The sequence below is a fragment of the Pleuronectes platessa genome, chromosome 16 (genome assembly GCF_947347685.1).
Source record: "Pleuronectes platessa chromosome 16, fPlePla1.1, whole genome shotgun sequence".
Lineage (NCBI taxonomy): Eukaryota > Metazoa > Chordata > Actinopteri > Pleuronectiformes > Pleuronectidae > Pleuronectes > Pleuronectes platessa.
In genome coordinates, this window is record NC_070641.1 from 19,656,313 (window position 1) to 19,669,777 (window position 13,465).

The 13,465-nt window shown below is 43.9% G+C and overlaps 3 protein-coding genes across 7 annotated transcripts; all 3 read right to left on the minus strand.

Moving 5' to 3' along the window:
* Positions 1-786: 786 nt before the first annotated feature.
* Positions 787-3,829, minus strand: alyref (Aly/REF export factor). Of its 2 annotated transcripts, none has more exons than XM_053442877.1 (6): positions 3,433-3,829; positions 1,899-2,057; positions 1,655-1,802; positions 1,444-1,507; positions 1,163-1,364; positions 787-1,078 (listed from the first exon to the last, which is right to left on the minus strand). In XM_053442877.1, the coding sequence occupies exons 1-6, from the start codon at positions 3,697-3,699 to the stop codon at positions 1,064-1,066; spliced, it is 855 nt and encodes a 284-aa protein (XP_053298852.1). In that variant the 5' UTR covers positions 3,700-3,829; the 3' UTR covers positions 787-1,063. The 2 variants fall into 2 exon arrangements, with proteins under 2 accessions (XP_053298852.1, XP_053298853.1); XM_053442878.1 differs by having other exon boundaries at positions 2,459-3,538.
* A 520-nt stretch (positions 3,830-4,349) lies between these two features.
* On the minus strand, positions 4,350-8,195 carry mcrip1 (MAPK regulated corepressor interacting protein 1). Of its 4 annotated transcripts, none has more exons than XM_053443087.1 (5): positions 8,104-8,195; positions 6,473-6,559; positions 6,162-6,265; positions 5,237-5,341; positions 4,350-5,132 (listed from the first exon to the last, which is right to left on the minus strand). In XM_053443087.1, exons 2-5 carry the CDS (start codon positions 6,478-6,480, stop codon positions 5,068-5,070), a joined length of 282 nt encoding a protein of 93 aa, XP_053299062.1. In that variant the 5' UTR covers positions 6,481-6,559; positions 8,104-8,195; the 3' UTR covers positions 4,350-5,067. The 4 variants fall into 4 exon arrangements, with proteins under 4 accessions (XP_053299062.1, XP_053299060.1, XP_053299061.1 ...); XM_053443085.1 differs by having other exon boundaries at positions 6,162-6,280; XM_053443086.1 differs by having other exon boundaries at positions 8,092-8,195.
* Positions 8,196-9,493: 1,298 nt separating this feature from the next.
* ppp1r27a (protein phosphatase 1, regulatory subunit 27a) lies at positions 9,494-10,902 on the minus strand. The gene is made up of 3 exons (XM_053444165.1): positions 10,467-10,902; positions 10,167-10,317; positions 9,494-9,614 (listed from the first exon to the last, which is right to left on the minus strand). Exons 1-3 carry the CDS (start codon positions 10,900-10,902, stop codon positions 9,494-9,496), a joined length of 708 nt encoding a protein of 235 aa, XP_053300140.1.
* Positions 10,903-13,465: the final 2,563 nt, after the last annotated feature.

The following is a 13,465-nucleotide window of genomic DNA, read 5'->3' on the forward strand; positions in this document are numbered from 1 at the left end:
GTGAACTAATCTCGTCTTAATGTTGAAATCCTCACCGGAAGCAGACTGTTCACAATTGAAACCTTAGCTTCTGTGAGCACATTTCCGGGAGAACGCGCCTGTGACACGCGTGGACATGTAGATCAGCTCTGACACCAACATACCTACAAAGAGCTGCTTCTAGAGGCTTCACACATTTACTTTGTTCATCTCTCGGTTTGATCTCCTTCAGTGACGAGTGACGTGAAGTATCAAGCAGAGCATCTGATCACAAGTCAGGGTGCAGGACTGGACTCATGTTATGGGCGTGGCAGGCACAGAGGTTTGTTCTCTACACAAACCTCAATCTGACTTTACAGACCATATATGGTCTCTACCAGACTGTATGAAAAGGCCCCTGTAGTGCAGGGCGACCCCTAGAGGCGTTGAAGTGCATCAAGGCATTAGGCATAAAACAGTTGCAGTGGGATATTCAGATTTTTAGCTCCATGTTTATGGCAGTTTTATTTAACATGGACAAACCAAAAGTTGTCCAGTACGCCAAACTAACTGATTTGGACCACAAGACTTAATCAGCTAAAGCATTTGATAGTTTGTAAAAGTGCAACCCAAATAAGTTAGTTCCATATATCACTTTAAATTAAAAGCCCCTTTTACCATTGTGAATCATTGTATGCATACACATGAAACGGGAGCGTACTGGCTTACGGTGTCAAGTATAAGAGACAGAAGAAAAACCAGTCAGTTAAGTAAATAAGTTTACTCTTAGTGACAGTTGAACCCATTGACATTAAAACAGAAACAGCATTTGGTCAATAAGCACTGCAGGTTTTATTACAAGTCTCAGTAACTACAGAGAAGAGGAAAGAACTGGGAACCCCAATTCACATTAACCTACGACCAAAAGCATGTTCATGAAGAGAAAAAAAAAACAACTGGTAAAAAACACTTCGGACCATTTAAAAGGAGGATTTGCAACAACAATTTCAATCACACCAGAAGACAAGTGTAAAATATTCTGCACATTTCTGACGAGGGCCCTTCTGTGCAGACAGGAAGGGAAACGAGGGGGGGGGACTTCAGTTTATGTCGTGTCCATCTGCAAAACAAGGTGGAAATTAGACAAATTCCAGAACAGGATGAGTTAACTGGGGACAGGTACGTCATTGAAAACTGAACATACCCTGGCATTGTAGGCGTCTAATTGGGCGTCGAGTTCCTCTGCCGACATCGCCGCCGCCTTAGGGTTTCCGCCACGTCCTCCTCGACCCCGTCCTCTGGGACCCCCTGGACCACCGGCACCACGGCCTCCTCGACCTCTCTGCATGCCGCCGAAGCTGCCCCCTCGATTTCTGTTCATGCCTCCGCCGCCACCTCTGTTCAGACTGACAACAAGAAGGGTCATCAATACGCAGCCCTCAAAAGTTCCAGTCAAATATCTAATAATTATAAGAATGCACTCACCCCTGTACAGGTCGTCTCTGTGTGTCGATCTGTGATGTGACGAGTTGGATGTTCATGGGCCGCCCTGAAAGAACAAAAGGTGCAATACGTTTACAATCTGAGCAGGACAGCAGTGCACAATCAAGTCAGGAACACAAATGCAACTTAAACCAGCCATCAAAAAACAACAATGAGGTTTAACAAGTTTACAGAAGTTTCTTTCAATGCATACCATCGAGTGGGATGCCGTTGTACTGCTTCATGGCCTTGAGTGCGTCTGCTCTTCTTTCAAAGTGGACATCTGCAGTTCCCAGACTTCTCCCTGATCGGTCATAATGAACCGCCGCCTTCTTTAGAGTTCCAAATTCAGCAAAGAGTTCCTGAAAAGGGAAAGACAGACCTTAGTATAACAAACAACATAACAAAACATTTGTTTTTTTCTACTAAAAACAAAGGGTAAAGATTAACTCATGTACCTGAATGTCTGCATCTGAGACGCCAAAGTCGAGATTGGAGACGAGGAGCTTCCCTCCAGTTTCCACGCCTCCTCCTCCGCCACCTCCAGCAGCACCATTGAAGCCACTGAAGCCGTTGTCGAACATGTCGTGCTGCCACTTATCTGGAAGCGATTTTAGCTGCAACAGATGAAAGAGAACGAACCTGCTGACTTCAGGATCCCCCTTGCCTCTGTCAATCACAGACTCCACACGGCTGGGTGCTGGGGCAAGCAGGGCCTCCGCTTCCAACAGGGCCACGGTGCTCGGCTCCCCCAAGAGGGTTCCCAAAGTCCCCTGCCCACCCCACCACTACAAGCAAGTGATTAAGTACAGACAGGGGGACATGCTGGGACAAACTGCCAGTAAGGCAAGGGGGTGTGCTGCTAATCACATCTACATACAAACATATTGTAAGTTGATTTAAAAAGAATCTGCTGAGATGTTTACATCAATGACAACTCAGTCAAAACCCACCATAATTACTACCCCCCCCCCCCCCCCCCCCCCGGATCTTCATGAAACCCCTGAACAGCTTGTACCAATATTGCCCACAGTACTGTTGCCATGTGTGCCTCCACCAAAGATTCTCCAGACACGATCCTCGGGTACACAGGGGGTCGCCATCTGAAGCAGCGTGGCCTCCAGCGTTGCACCATGTTTCCCGGTTCACCCGAAAGAGTTCTTTAGCAGGCCACGAAAATGGCTCTCACGGAGCGGGAAGGGGAATTGTCCTCAAGGAAACGGGGAGTGATCGTGAAAACACCTAGAAAATGGCCGGCTATCCCCTCTCCGAGAGAGTGGATTATCTAGGCGTCCATTTTGAGACCACGCCATTTTGATTGGGGCTTTGTTGGGACTCGTCTAGACGTTGATACAATAACGGGGGTGAAGATTCGCCATTTATGGACACTACCGGGGGGGTGTGAAGTCCACCGATCCATCCATAACAGCCACACTGGTCGATAAGCCACCAAACCGGGCCTCGGTGTGAACCCCGCCGACCTCTCCCGAACAAAAGGCCGTCTGCACCGGGGGCATGGACAAAAACTATTAGCTCCCAGAAGTGGTGATAAAAATCTTGAGGAAGATTTTTCTCGATGGAGCAGATTCCTCTCACCCTCATCAAGCTGACCAGTGGGGGTGGAAAGGGCTCTGACTGCTCGTGGACGACTATCTTTAAGTTAAGTTGCTGGATTCAAAATGGCGCCGCCGAGGCCTTCCCGATCCAACTTAGCCAACCCGGCTAACACCTCCTCCAGCCAGGCCTCTTCTTGTGGAAAAAAAAGATGCGACATACACGGGGTTGTGGGAGACGGGATAAGCCATGTATACAACTCCCATTAATGCCGAACCGCAAGCTAAACTCTGCGGCCGACAATCACTATTAGCTCGACTAGCTAGAGGGTTAGCTGGCAAGCTTATCGTAGAATAGAAGGATGTGACCCAGGCTTCTCTCAGGTTAGCCGACGGGTTTTTATCCTTTTTCCGCCCACTCCTCTTAACTTTCTCATACCCTGTTGTAAGGCGTTGTTCTGCCTCTAGCACGGCTCGGGTTCTGTCGGTTCCTCATGGGGCCGGATCCACCGCCTCGGCCTCCAAATCCTCCGTCGCCGCCACCGCCGCCTCCTCTCATTCCAACGCGCCCGGCGCCGCCTGCTCCTCGGCCGCCGCCGGAGCCTCCGCGGCCTCGGCCTCTTCCGCCGCCGCCGCGGCCTCCGCCTCTTTGCTGCCTGTTCTGCTTGATAATGTCGTCTAGAGACATATCCATCTTATCGGCCATTATGCTAACACCGGTAACGCTAAACTGGAAACAGTGGAATTAAAAAAAATAGACCGTGTGTTGGTCCCTCGCTCTCTGCCCTGCACAGCTGCACGTTGTATGATCTGATGAGAAAAACACAATGACCTAGCCTCCGCCTGTATATATACGCACTGGGTCGTGACGTAGGCGTGTCGTCACGACGCACAACAGAGGAACAACAACAGTTCTGTTATTGTCCCCGTCACTCATGATGATAATAAAGACGATAAAGATATTAATGTCACTCTCTCCCTTTATCAACTCTGACTCTTGTAAGTCAAAGGGAGTTTTGCTTTACAGATTCAAGCTGAGACAATTAATCAAGATAATTGATCAGCAGCTATTTACCATAATCAATAGATCATAGGAGTCATTTCTGTTACTGCTTCCAGCTGCTTAAATTTAATTATTTGACCATAATATTCCTTTTTTTGTGACAACTGACTAATTATCTATGATCAGACAAACAAGCTAATTTCATACATGATTCTTATAAGTAACACGCCAAATACTGAATCAATTAATTTGTTCAAAAATACAAAATAAACAATGATGACTTATGAATATTCATCATCTTCACCCATAGGGAAACTCACTCAATATATATGCAGGATCAATACAAGCAGGAGTATTGTAAAAGACTTTTATTCAACATTTTGTTTCGTTTAGGGTGTGGGGAAATGGGGAGGAGGAGGGGGGGGAGGGTTCACCAAGGGCAGCACACTTGGGAAGGTCTCTACTTAGTAAAGTCCATTTGATAGGCAAGAAAAATTCCTCTTAAAACGTTGGCCTTCTACATTGCATTTGGCTTCCAGAACTCGCCCATGAAGTGTGTATCCAATGTGACCATTTCATTACTTCTACAATAACTATCTTCCAAAAACAAACTTTAAAAAAGAGACGTCAGCCCTTTCGCATTTTCCTCCAAAGTCATATAAGTAGCAGTAGTAAAGAAAACAGGGTTTGTGTTTAAGACTGCAGTCTGTTTTGTCCTGTGGAGAGCGGCAACAGTTTGTACCTCAGCATCAGATGTCAGCAAATTGTGATGAAAGTTTGCATCAGTCCCATCCACATAAACAATGTACACATGAAGATGTTGTGACTTGAACCAAGAGAGGGGAGAGTTTGTGCTCCCTGGAATCCCAGTTCTTTTCTTCTTAGTCAGTTGGAAATGATAAAGAAAGAGACAGGGGTTGCTATGGTCCAGAGTTGAGAGACAAGCTCGGCGTTCTGTGCTAAGACCGGCCAACAGGGCGGACTTTCTGGCTGACAGAGGGCTGATGGAGGAAGAGTTCGCGAGGATAATGGGTGGAGAAAAAAAAAGCGACTGGACCATCTTGAGAAAGACTAAGACTTCTTGGAGTCCTGTGTGTTGCGTTTCTTGAGGTCACTCAGGTCCACTGGCGTGAAAGCTGCAAGAGAGAGACAAAAAAAGAGATGTGCTTGATTTATTTCATCCTTCAGTGTGTCATTGGAAACACAATTTACTTCACTAAGTCTTTAAACTGGAACTTACAATGTAGGTTAGGATTTGGGTTCTTCTCCACATACTCCTGTGGTCCACGGTCATTGCGTTCACTATTTTGTGTTGATCTGATGTCTCTGAGCACACACTGCCAAGCTGGAGAGGGGCAAAGACAACAATGCTTTTGTTACATTTAGAAAAACGTCAATCAACATTCAACTTGATGAAGGAAAACAACAAGCTCAACTTAATGAATGTGAGATGAGTAGTTTAAGCCAGTTTCACTGAATCTGAGACCAAGTCCTGACACCCACCAACTATAAAGCCAATTCTTTAGTTCTGTTGTCGGATTCAGATACTGTAGTATATAGTTTCCATGTATCATCCTCATCACTTCACAGGTTCCCTTTGAAGCTTTAACCTCAAGTAGTCATATGGAGCGTTTTCTATGTGTGGGCCCATTTTCTTTGTCTCATGCATGCACACAGGTGACGTGATACTTAGTCCTGCTAATGGCTTTGCTTTGTTCCCCTGATTTACAGGTTTCTAAACTTCCACAGAGACTAGATAGTGACTCTTTATACAGAAGATAGCGCCACCACGTGGTTTCACGTCAAGATGTGAAGCAATGTCTGGCAATATTGTAGACCTCATGACCTCAAGGACAGAATCAATGTGTTTTTAAGTAAATAGAATGTATGACGGTTTGTGTGGCCTCCTGCATAAGGAGAGAAAGCTCACTCTCGACTTTAAGATATGATTCTACAATGTTATGTTTGGAATAGACTACGATACAAATAATGTAACACATGCACAGATTAATGTTATTAAAAAGGAGCCTCTGGTTCAGTGCATCAACAATTATATTTAAAAAACAAGTCTCTAGTTTTAAGATGTAAGAGATGAGGTCACACAAGACAAATGTTTTTGTTTTAAATGAAAAATTCATCACGTCAATAATCAGGAGTAAACTTACTATCATGTATAAAGCGCACATTTTCCTCGTGTGCAGGGGTGAAGAGCTCCCCAGTGTTAGTGGGCGATCGGGGGCTTGAAGTCCGCTTGTAACTATTCACCATCCTGGGAGCAGATGAGCTTGATAAACATGAAAACAGCAACATTAGCAGCACAAACAGAATTCATATAATTTATCACTGTTTACTGCAAACTAAATTTCAACGGCCCAACAGGGTTCATACCTATAATTACATTTGACAAAGCTACAAGGATCATTGTTAAAAAAATGTGAACACTTGCACACTGAAGTGCAGAGACTTTTTTCCACACCTGGTCATTCTGTTTGCAGTCTGTACTCGCTCCTCGCTCCTCTATGGTGAGTGGATGTGAAGGATACAAAGGTCTAGAAGTCCTCAACTGGATTATTGTAAAAAAAACAAAAACAAAAAAAACAACAGAGACTTTAGCACCCCCACATGATCCAATAAGTCAGTTTCTAACATTCATGTCATGGAACCAAGTACATTTACTTACAAACTGTATCTAAGTACAATTTAGTGATGTAAACTTGAAAATATTTTTCATGCAACATTTGAGAGAGAATACTTGTTTCTATGCTTTAGGTCCAAGTTACTTTAGAGGGAATAATGTTACAAAAGAGAGCTGAAACTACTAGTGAATAATCTTTAAGTCATTGAAGATGAATCCATAATGACAACAATAACTACATAAGACAGCTAAAATGTATTAGTAACAATCTAATTAAAATGTATAACAACGATATAGAGCTGACGACTTGATTACTTGATTGGTTGGTGAACTGATCCAAAGAAATACATCAGCAACTGTTTTGAACATTGACTAACATTTTCAACACAAAATAATGAAACACCTGAAGTTATCTGAGTCCAGCCTGTCTAACAAGTTACTTTTCATCACTGTAAACTTGATATTTTGGGATATTTGTCAAACAAACAAACAAACAAGTGAAGGCATCCATTTTGGCTCTACTAAGTTATGACTATACAAACAGTAAACCAGTTAAATATAGAAGAAATAGGCAAATTACTCAATAATGACAAGACTTCTGTCCTTATTACTCCCTTGTTACTATTAATTATCAGAGTTATGTGATTGTTTACATTTGATGCTTTACTAATACTAGACTATTTACTGTGGAAGTTTTCTATTGTACTTCATTTTACTTAAACTGTAACACAGATGTTTTCCTTGTAATTGAGCATTTATTTCTGCACAGTGGTGTTCATACTCAAGGATCGGATCTGAACATTGCATCCTAACATCTACACTTACATGGAGCTGAGTTAGCAGCAGCATCAGTAAATGACTGCTAGTTAGCTCCCTGGGTTTACAGTGTTAGCTTCCTACTCATCCACATCCTCTGATGGATTCTGAGAAGTGAAAACAACCCCAGTAACACTTCGTGGAGTGAACTGAACGTGGATAGAGTTCACTTGTACATAACCAGCCAGAGATCACAGAGGAAGTGGACGAGCCAGGTTGTTGTTTACGTTTTTTTTAACTGAAGTAGCTTCAGCAGTGTTGGGCACAGGCTACACACTTTAGCCGAGTGTTGTTGACTACAGCTCCAGCTCTCACAACGCAACACAACACCTGGTTTCTAACATCGTGTGTGATGGTTTGGGGGTGGGGGGTGGGGGGGTCTGTGTTTCCCTGCAGCTGCCTCCTGGGGGGGCGGGGGTGGGTGGCAGCGAACTGGGGATCTGCTGACACGATAGTTGTGGGGCTAGCTTTAGCCTCTGCTAGCTGGTGATTTGCATTGTCTTGTCGTAACGTTAGCTTAACACAGCTAATATCCCCAGCAGCGGTTGCCGGGTGTAAAACCCTCCCCCAGGAGGACATCTAACCCGGCACCGATCAAATCAACCCACCCGATAGAGAACATAGAGTTAAAATATGCAACCAACCTCTTTTATTACCTCTCCTTTCGCTTTCTTTATTCAGAGACTGTGTTCGCCGTTAGACCTGCTAAAACGTTGCCAATGCCAACGAATCATTTCCGGGAGAGGACACGGAAGTGAAAGAAACCCCTCACGATTATAATAATATAATATAATATAACATAATATAGTACAATATAATATAATAAGAGATAATATTATTAGATCAAATAAAATAAGATACGATTAAAAAATATTTAGACAAATGACCACAATAATACACAATACAGTTTTCTTGATTGAAATAGTGTGGAAGAGGCAAGCATTTAAAAATAAATACAGTAAGTCGACCTATCTACAGTTTAGTGGTTCGTGTACATTTACTTTTTATTACTTTCTATTTTAATAACAAACCTACATGTCAGAAGGCTTTTTTCCATTGATGCATTGTGTTTCATGTCAGATGTCATGATTCTTTTGTCACATTTGTGTTTCCATGTTTAACCCTAATAAAAAAAAAGCAGCTGCAAATAAATCGGACCACAGCTGAGGGACCAAAATATTTTTGTTCCACTGCAGCATTGCATTACACATCAGAAAGGAGGATCAGTGAAGAGCTACGGTTTGGAGTGATGGCGCTTGAACAGACTCACCCTGCAAGTCAGTCATATGTTTATAAAAGGTTTCTTTATTTTATGAAAATGTACAAAAATAATTATTGTAGAGACAATTATAAGACTTTCATTGCTGATAATTGCATTTCTACTATACGGAAAACACCAGCAATTCATTAGGGAAGAAACACCGCAGCCGAAGAAGTGCTTGTGCAGCATAATCTCTTTTCTTCTTCCTCAATTCCTGACCTATCTGTGAAGTATTAACTATTAATGTGGATCCTGTCTCTGCCCAGCAGTGAGGATACACAACTCTGTGTAAGACACCAACAACTAACGTCCCCAATTCGGTGCTGCAGATTTAATACAACATGGAGGCTGCACAGTGCAACCGACTTAACTGATAAACACTATCACAGATACAGTGCTGGAAAATACACAAGGAGTGAAATTAATCTAATTTTCTTCCGAGAGGATCAAACGTCACGTGTCAAGACGACATTTCAGTGACACGTGTTTGACCTTGCGGTACATGACATGTGAGTAAAGAGTACAGACATACCACAGACACTATGAGAAATACACAAATTCACAAAATAAACTTAAATTAAATAGGACCAGAAACCGAAAGGCAGCTCAATTGAATATTGCCTCATGGCCACGATAAAAAAAAATCTGTCAGTAAGGTGTCCTACACGTCTGAAGCCAACAAACAGACCCAACGTGGATCAGAGATGGTGGCCTGAGCGTTTTCCTCTGTGAGCCTGAGCTCATCGTTCTGTCTCCGTTCCCTCTTGGGTCCGTATGATGGCCGGTCACACACAGCCAGTCTCAAACAGCCGGGCCAGTTCTTTGCAGTCTGGGTCGATGAGGTCTGCCGGCTTCTCTCCGCTTTCATTCTCTGCCTCTGTGCTGGCTCCTATCGACAGCAGGTAACTGTGGAGAGCAAGGGAGAGGATCGTTGAAGGATTGAGGGATTCTCTTAAAACATGTGAGCATGAGATTATTTATTACTGTGTTTTATCACTGTCTTAACTCAGAGACTTCAGAATAAGACAGTGTCATTACTCGTAGCTGTTAAAGCAGCTTTAAATATTGTGGACCAGTTTATGACCATCTCTTCTTCCTTTGGTTATAAATAAAACATAGCATCCTGATATTTGGGTCTTAAAAATTCTCCAGCCTGGTTTGCTATATGCTGAAAACCCTTTTTTTTGTGTATTGTGATGGTTCAATTGTCTCTGTTTCATAAATATCTTTTCATTATGTTCAGCCACTTTTAATACATATTGCCAATATTCAAATTCAAACTACTATTATTAAGAAACTACAGATATAGCTAGTTCTGACCAGGCTGTTGTGGTCAATTAATATTTAGGTTTCAAATCCCAAACTAAATTGTTCCTTACTGTGTTAAAATCAAACTTTTTTTCTGCTTTTCAGAAATTAGAAGATGAAGAATGTACATTTCTGAAGTGACATTATTACCGAGCAATTTCTGGGTAGCCGTCGCTGCACGCCATGTGAAGTGGCGTCCATCCGTCCTCGTCCCTCTGATGAACATCAGCGCCGTATTTCACCAGCAGCTTCACCACCTCCATGTTTCCTGTCAGCACGGCCTCATGCAGCGCTGCCATACCTGCACACAAAACTACATGAGTCCTCTGCAGCAGCAGCAACTGATGTCGACGTTGTTTCTAACGTGGCCTCTGATTAGTTTATAGGGGTTTTGAATGTCTCCAGGGAAGATTGCTGCAGTAAAGCAGAAGCTGTGGGAGTTGAACTGACCTGAGTGGAAGATCGTATCCACACGAACCTTCCTCGCCCTCATGAACCGACCGATCTGCTCCAGATCTCCCCGCCGGACAATATCCTGGAAGATGATGTCATTGGGGAAGTGCACTGTTCTCTTTGCAGGTGTGACCGGTGCGACCGGTGCAGGAGGCTCCTGGGCCTGCGGGCGACGTGTGGAGCGGTACCGGGGCTCCTTGGTATATGAAGGGATGTATGTTGGTGCACTTTTGTATGTGGACGTGTGGTATGACGGAGTGTACTGTGTCGTGCTGTACTGCGTCGGGGTGTACTTTGTCGTGGACGTGTATGAGGATTTGTACTGCGTCGGTGTGTATTGTGACTGGGTGTAGGTTGTCGGCGTGTGGTAGGTTGGTGTGTACTGTGAGGCGCGTGTGTACGTGGATGCTGGGACGTGGTAGTTGAACTTCATCCCTGCGGCGGTGGCGGCTCTGCCTCCTCCTCTGCTGCCAGTCCAGGAGGAGGGAAGTGAGAAATCCAAGAGAAATGCACCAATCCAATAAAAGAGCAGTATCCTTTGCGGTGTGTCCTTTTTGTCCTCTCCTTATTTATCCAGATTGAAGAAGCAAAGTGTCAATCACTTTGCATAATAGAAACAAATCCTTGGCTTCTCTCCACTGCGTCCCAGTTCCTTTCTTTTAGCTCCTGTCGTCCTCTTTTTCTCGTCTGCTGGGAATTTCTCCCATTGACTTTGAAATGGTTTGTTTGCACCGTGTGTTCGCTGCTGCACAGGCCCGTCGTCTGACCAGGCCAGTTGAGCAGGACCCCTTTATACCTTCTGTGGGGCTATTTTGGGGCCTAATATCCAGTGACTACCGCATAGAAATGAGTGGCCCTTGTGCAGCTCCTCCCACCGTGCAGGCCCCTGTCCACTGACACTGCACCCTCCCCCAGATCATAAAATGTGTTGACAAAAATTGTCGTCCTTGCGTCTTGCTTGAGAAATCGTACCACTCTAATTAATGTTTGTTGGAGGCTTTGAGCCAAAACCTATTCTGGGCTTTTGCAAAAGTCAGTTTTCTGTGAATCCAGTTGTTTTGATGCTATCGACGAGAGAGATAAATAAACAACATCCCAGAGTGACAGCACATGTTGTCATGCTTGTACGTGTTCTTTATTCGTCTGCTTACATCATATCTGATGGCGCAATGTAATATTGATTTCCAAAACACTTTCAGTTTCATAATACATCGGAGATTGCTCTTTTCCTTTTCTTCAAGGGCTCCTTTCGCCCATGTCCCTTCTTGTGTTCCCCATTGACCTTCCTCATGTGACCCTTTGTGCCTTCCCTTTGCATCACAACCAGATACACCAATAACCCCCCCCACTGAGGTTACCTGTGTCAGTGCAGTCACAACCAGCCGAGGGGGCAAAGTGTGTAAATGCATCCTCTCCCTTCAGATGCCTAAAAAAAGTCACATGGTTCCAAGAAACGCGGCTATTTACAACACTGAGGTAAAACCTCGTGCTGCAACACACACAGAGAAATAACTTCCTAGGTTCTTCTTGTTACCGATGATTAATGTATTTAATATTTCAAAATGAGCAACACTATCATCATCGTGTGACAGAGCGTGAGTGCCAGTGGGGCTGTGACATTGTGGACGTCTCCCCAGCTGTCCCCCAGACACACATCTAAGATGGCTGGAGCTGATTATAACCGACTCACAAAACCTTTGGATGATGACTTGGGCTGAGATGCTGCCAATGGAGCAGAGGAAATAGCCGATCTGCCATCCATTGTTTTTTTTGTTTCTCGACACAAGTGGAATCACTCGAGGTGTGTGACCTTTCAGCTCCCCTGCTGCAATTTGCATCCATTCTAATGCATAACAACACAGTGTCTCACCTGTCCTCACTTTTAAAGCAACATTGGTGGCCTGAAGAAAGGAAAAACAAACCTGCAGCCTGCTTCGTTTCAAAATGGAAGATTCTAATTTATTCATCACAAAGATAATACTTTGATTCAAGCTGCTTTACAGCACGTTAACAGATTGGTGACATAGTCCAACACTGTGTACATTTTCCAAGCAGCAAATGATGGAGGGATTTCTCTGTGTTATGAGTTGATCCCAGCTCTGAATGCCATTGTGAATATATATATTCATCACCTCCCTGCACTACTGGTCTCTAAATGGGGGGTTGTTGGGGTGGGGGAGCTTAGAGCTGGTGTCTACACAAATTGAAGTGAGAGTATTTGAATGTTCACAGCTTGAGGAAGAGACTTTTAAAAGCATCTCTCGGGTTTCACAGTGTCTTATATGGTGTGGTGGGGGTGCAGGGGCGTCCCTGAGCCACGGTGACCCTCCTTCAACCTCCACGCGCTCCTCTTCACAGCCACTTCCCCCGGCACAAGAAACCAGGACCTCAGCGCGTGGAAAATGTTTATTTGTCGCGGCTCGTTGTTAGGCCCCACTCTTGGACACATGCCAGAGAGGGGTCTCACACGCTTCCCGCTATACATAGTCTCAAGCTGCCACTCCAACACCCCCCCCCCCCCCACACCCCTTACCTACCTGCCCAGTAGAGTGCATGCTATGATATAGAAATCAGTCTGAAAACATGCAGGTGGACGGAGCATCACCAAAGACGTCAAAATTCATAGATAGGAGAAGGACGATTCTGATGTTATATCACCAAGGTGGCAGAACTCAAACTCTCCCCGATGATAAAACATTAAGACGGACCCAAATCAACAAAATACACACATTTTGTTATTGTTATTATTGTAAATTCATGATAGATGGATTGGATCGATAGATAGATCGATAGATAGGTAGGTAGATAGATAGATAGATTGATAGATAGATAGATAGGTAGGTAGATAGATAGATAGATTGATAGATAGAGAGATAGATAGATAGATAGATAGATAGATAGATAGATAGATAGATAAATAGATAGATAGATAGATAGATAGATAGATAGATAGATAGATAGATAGATCGATAGATAAATAGATAGATAGATCGATA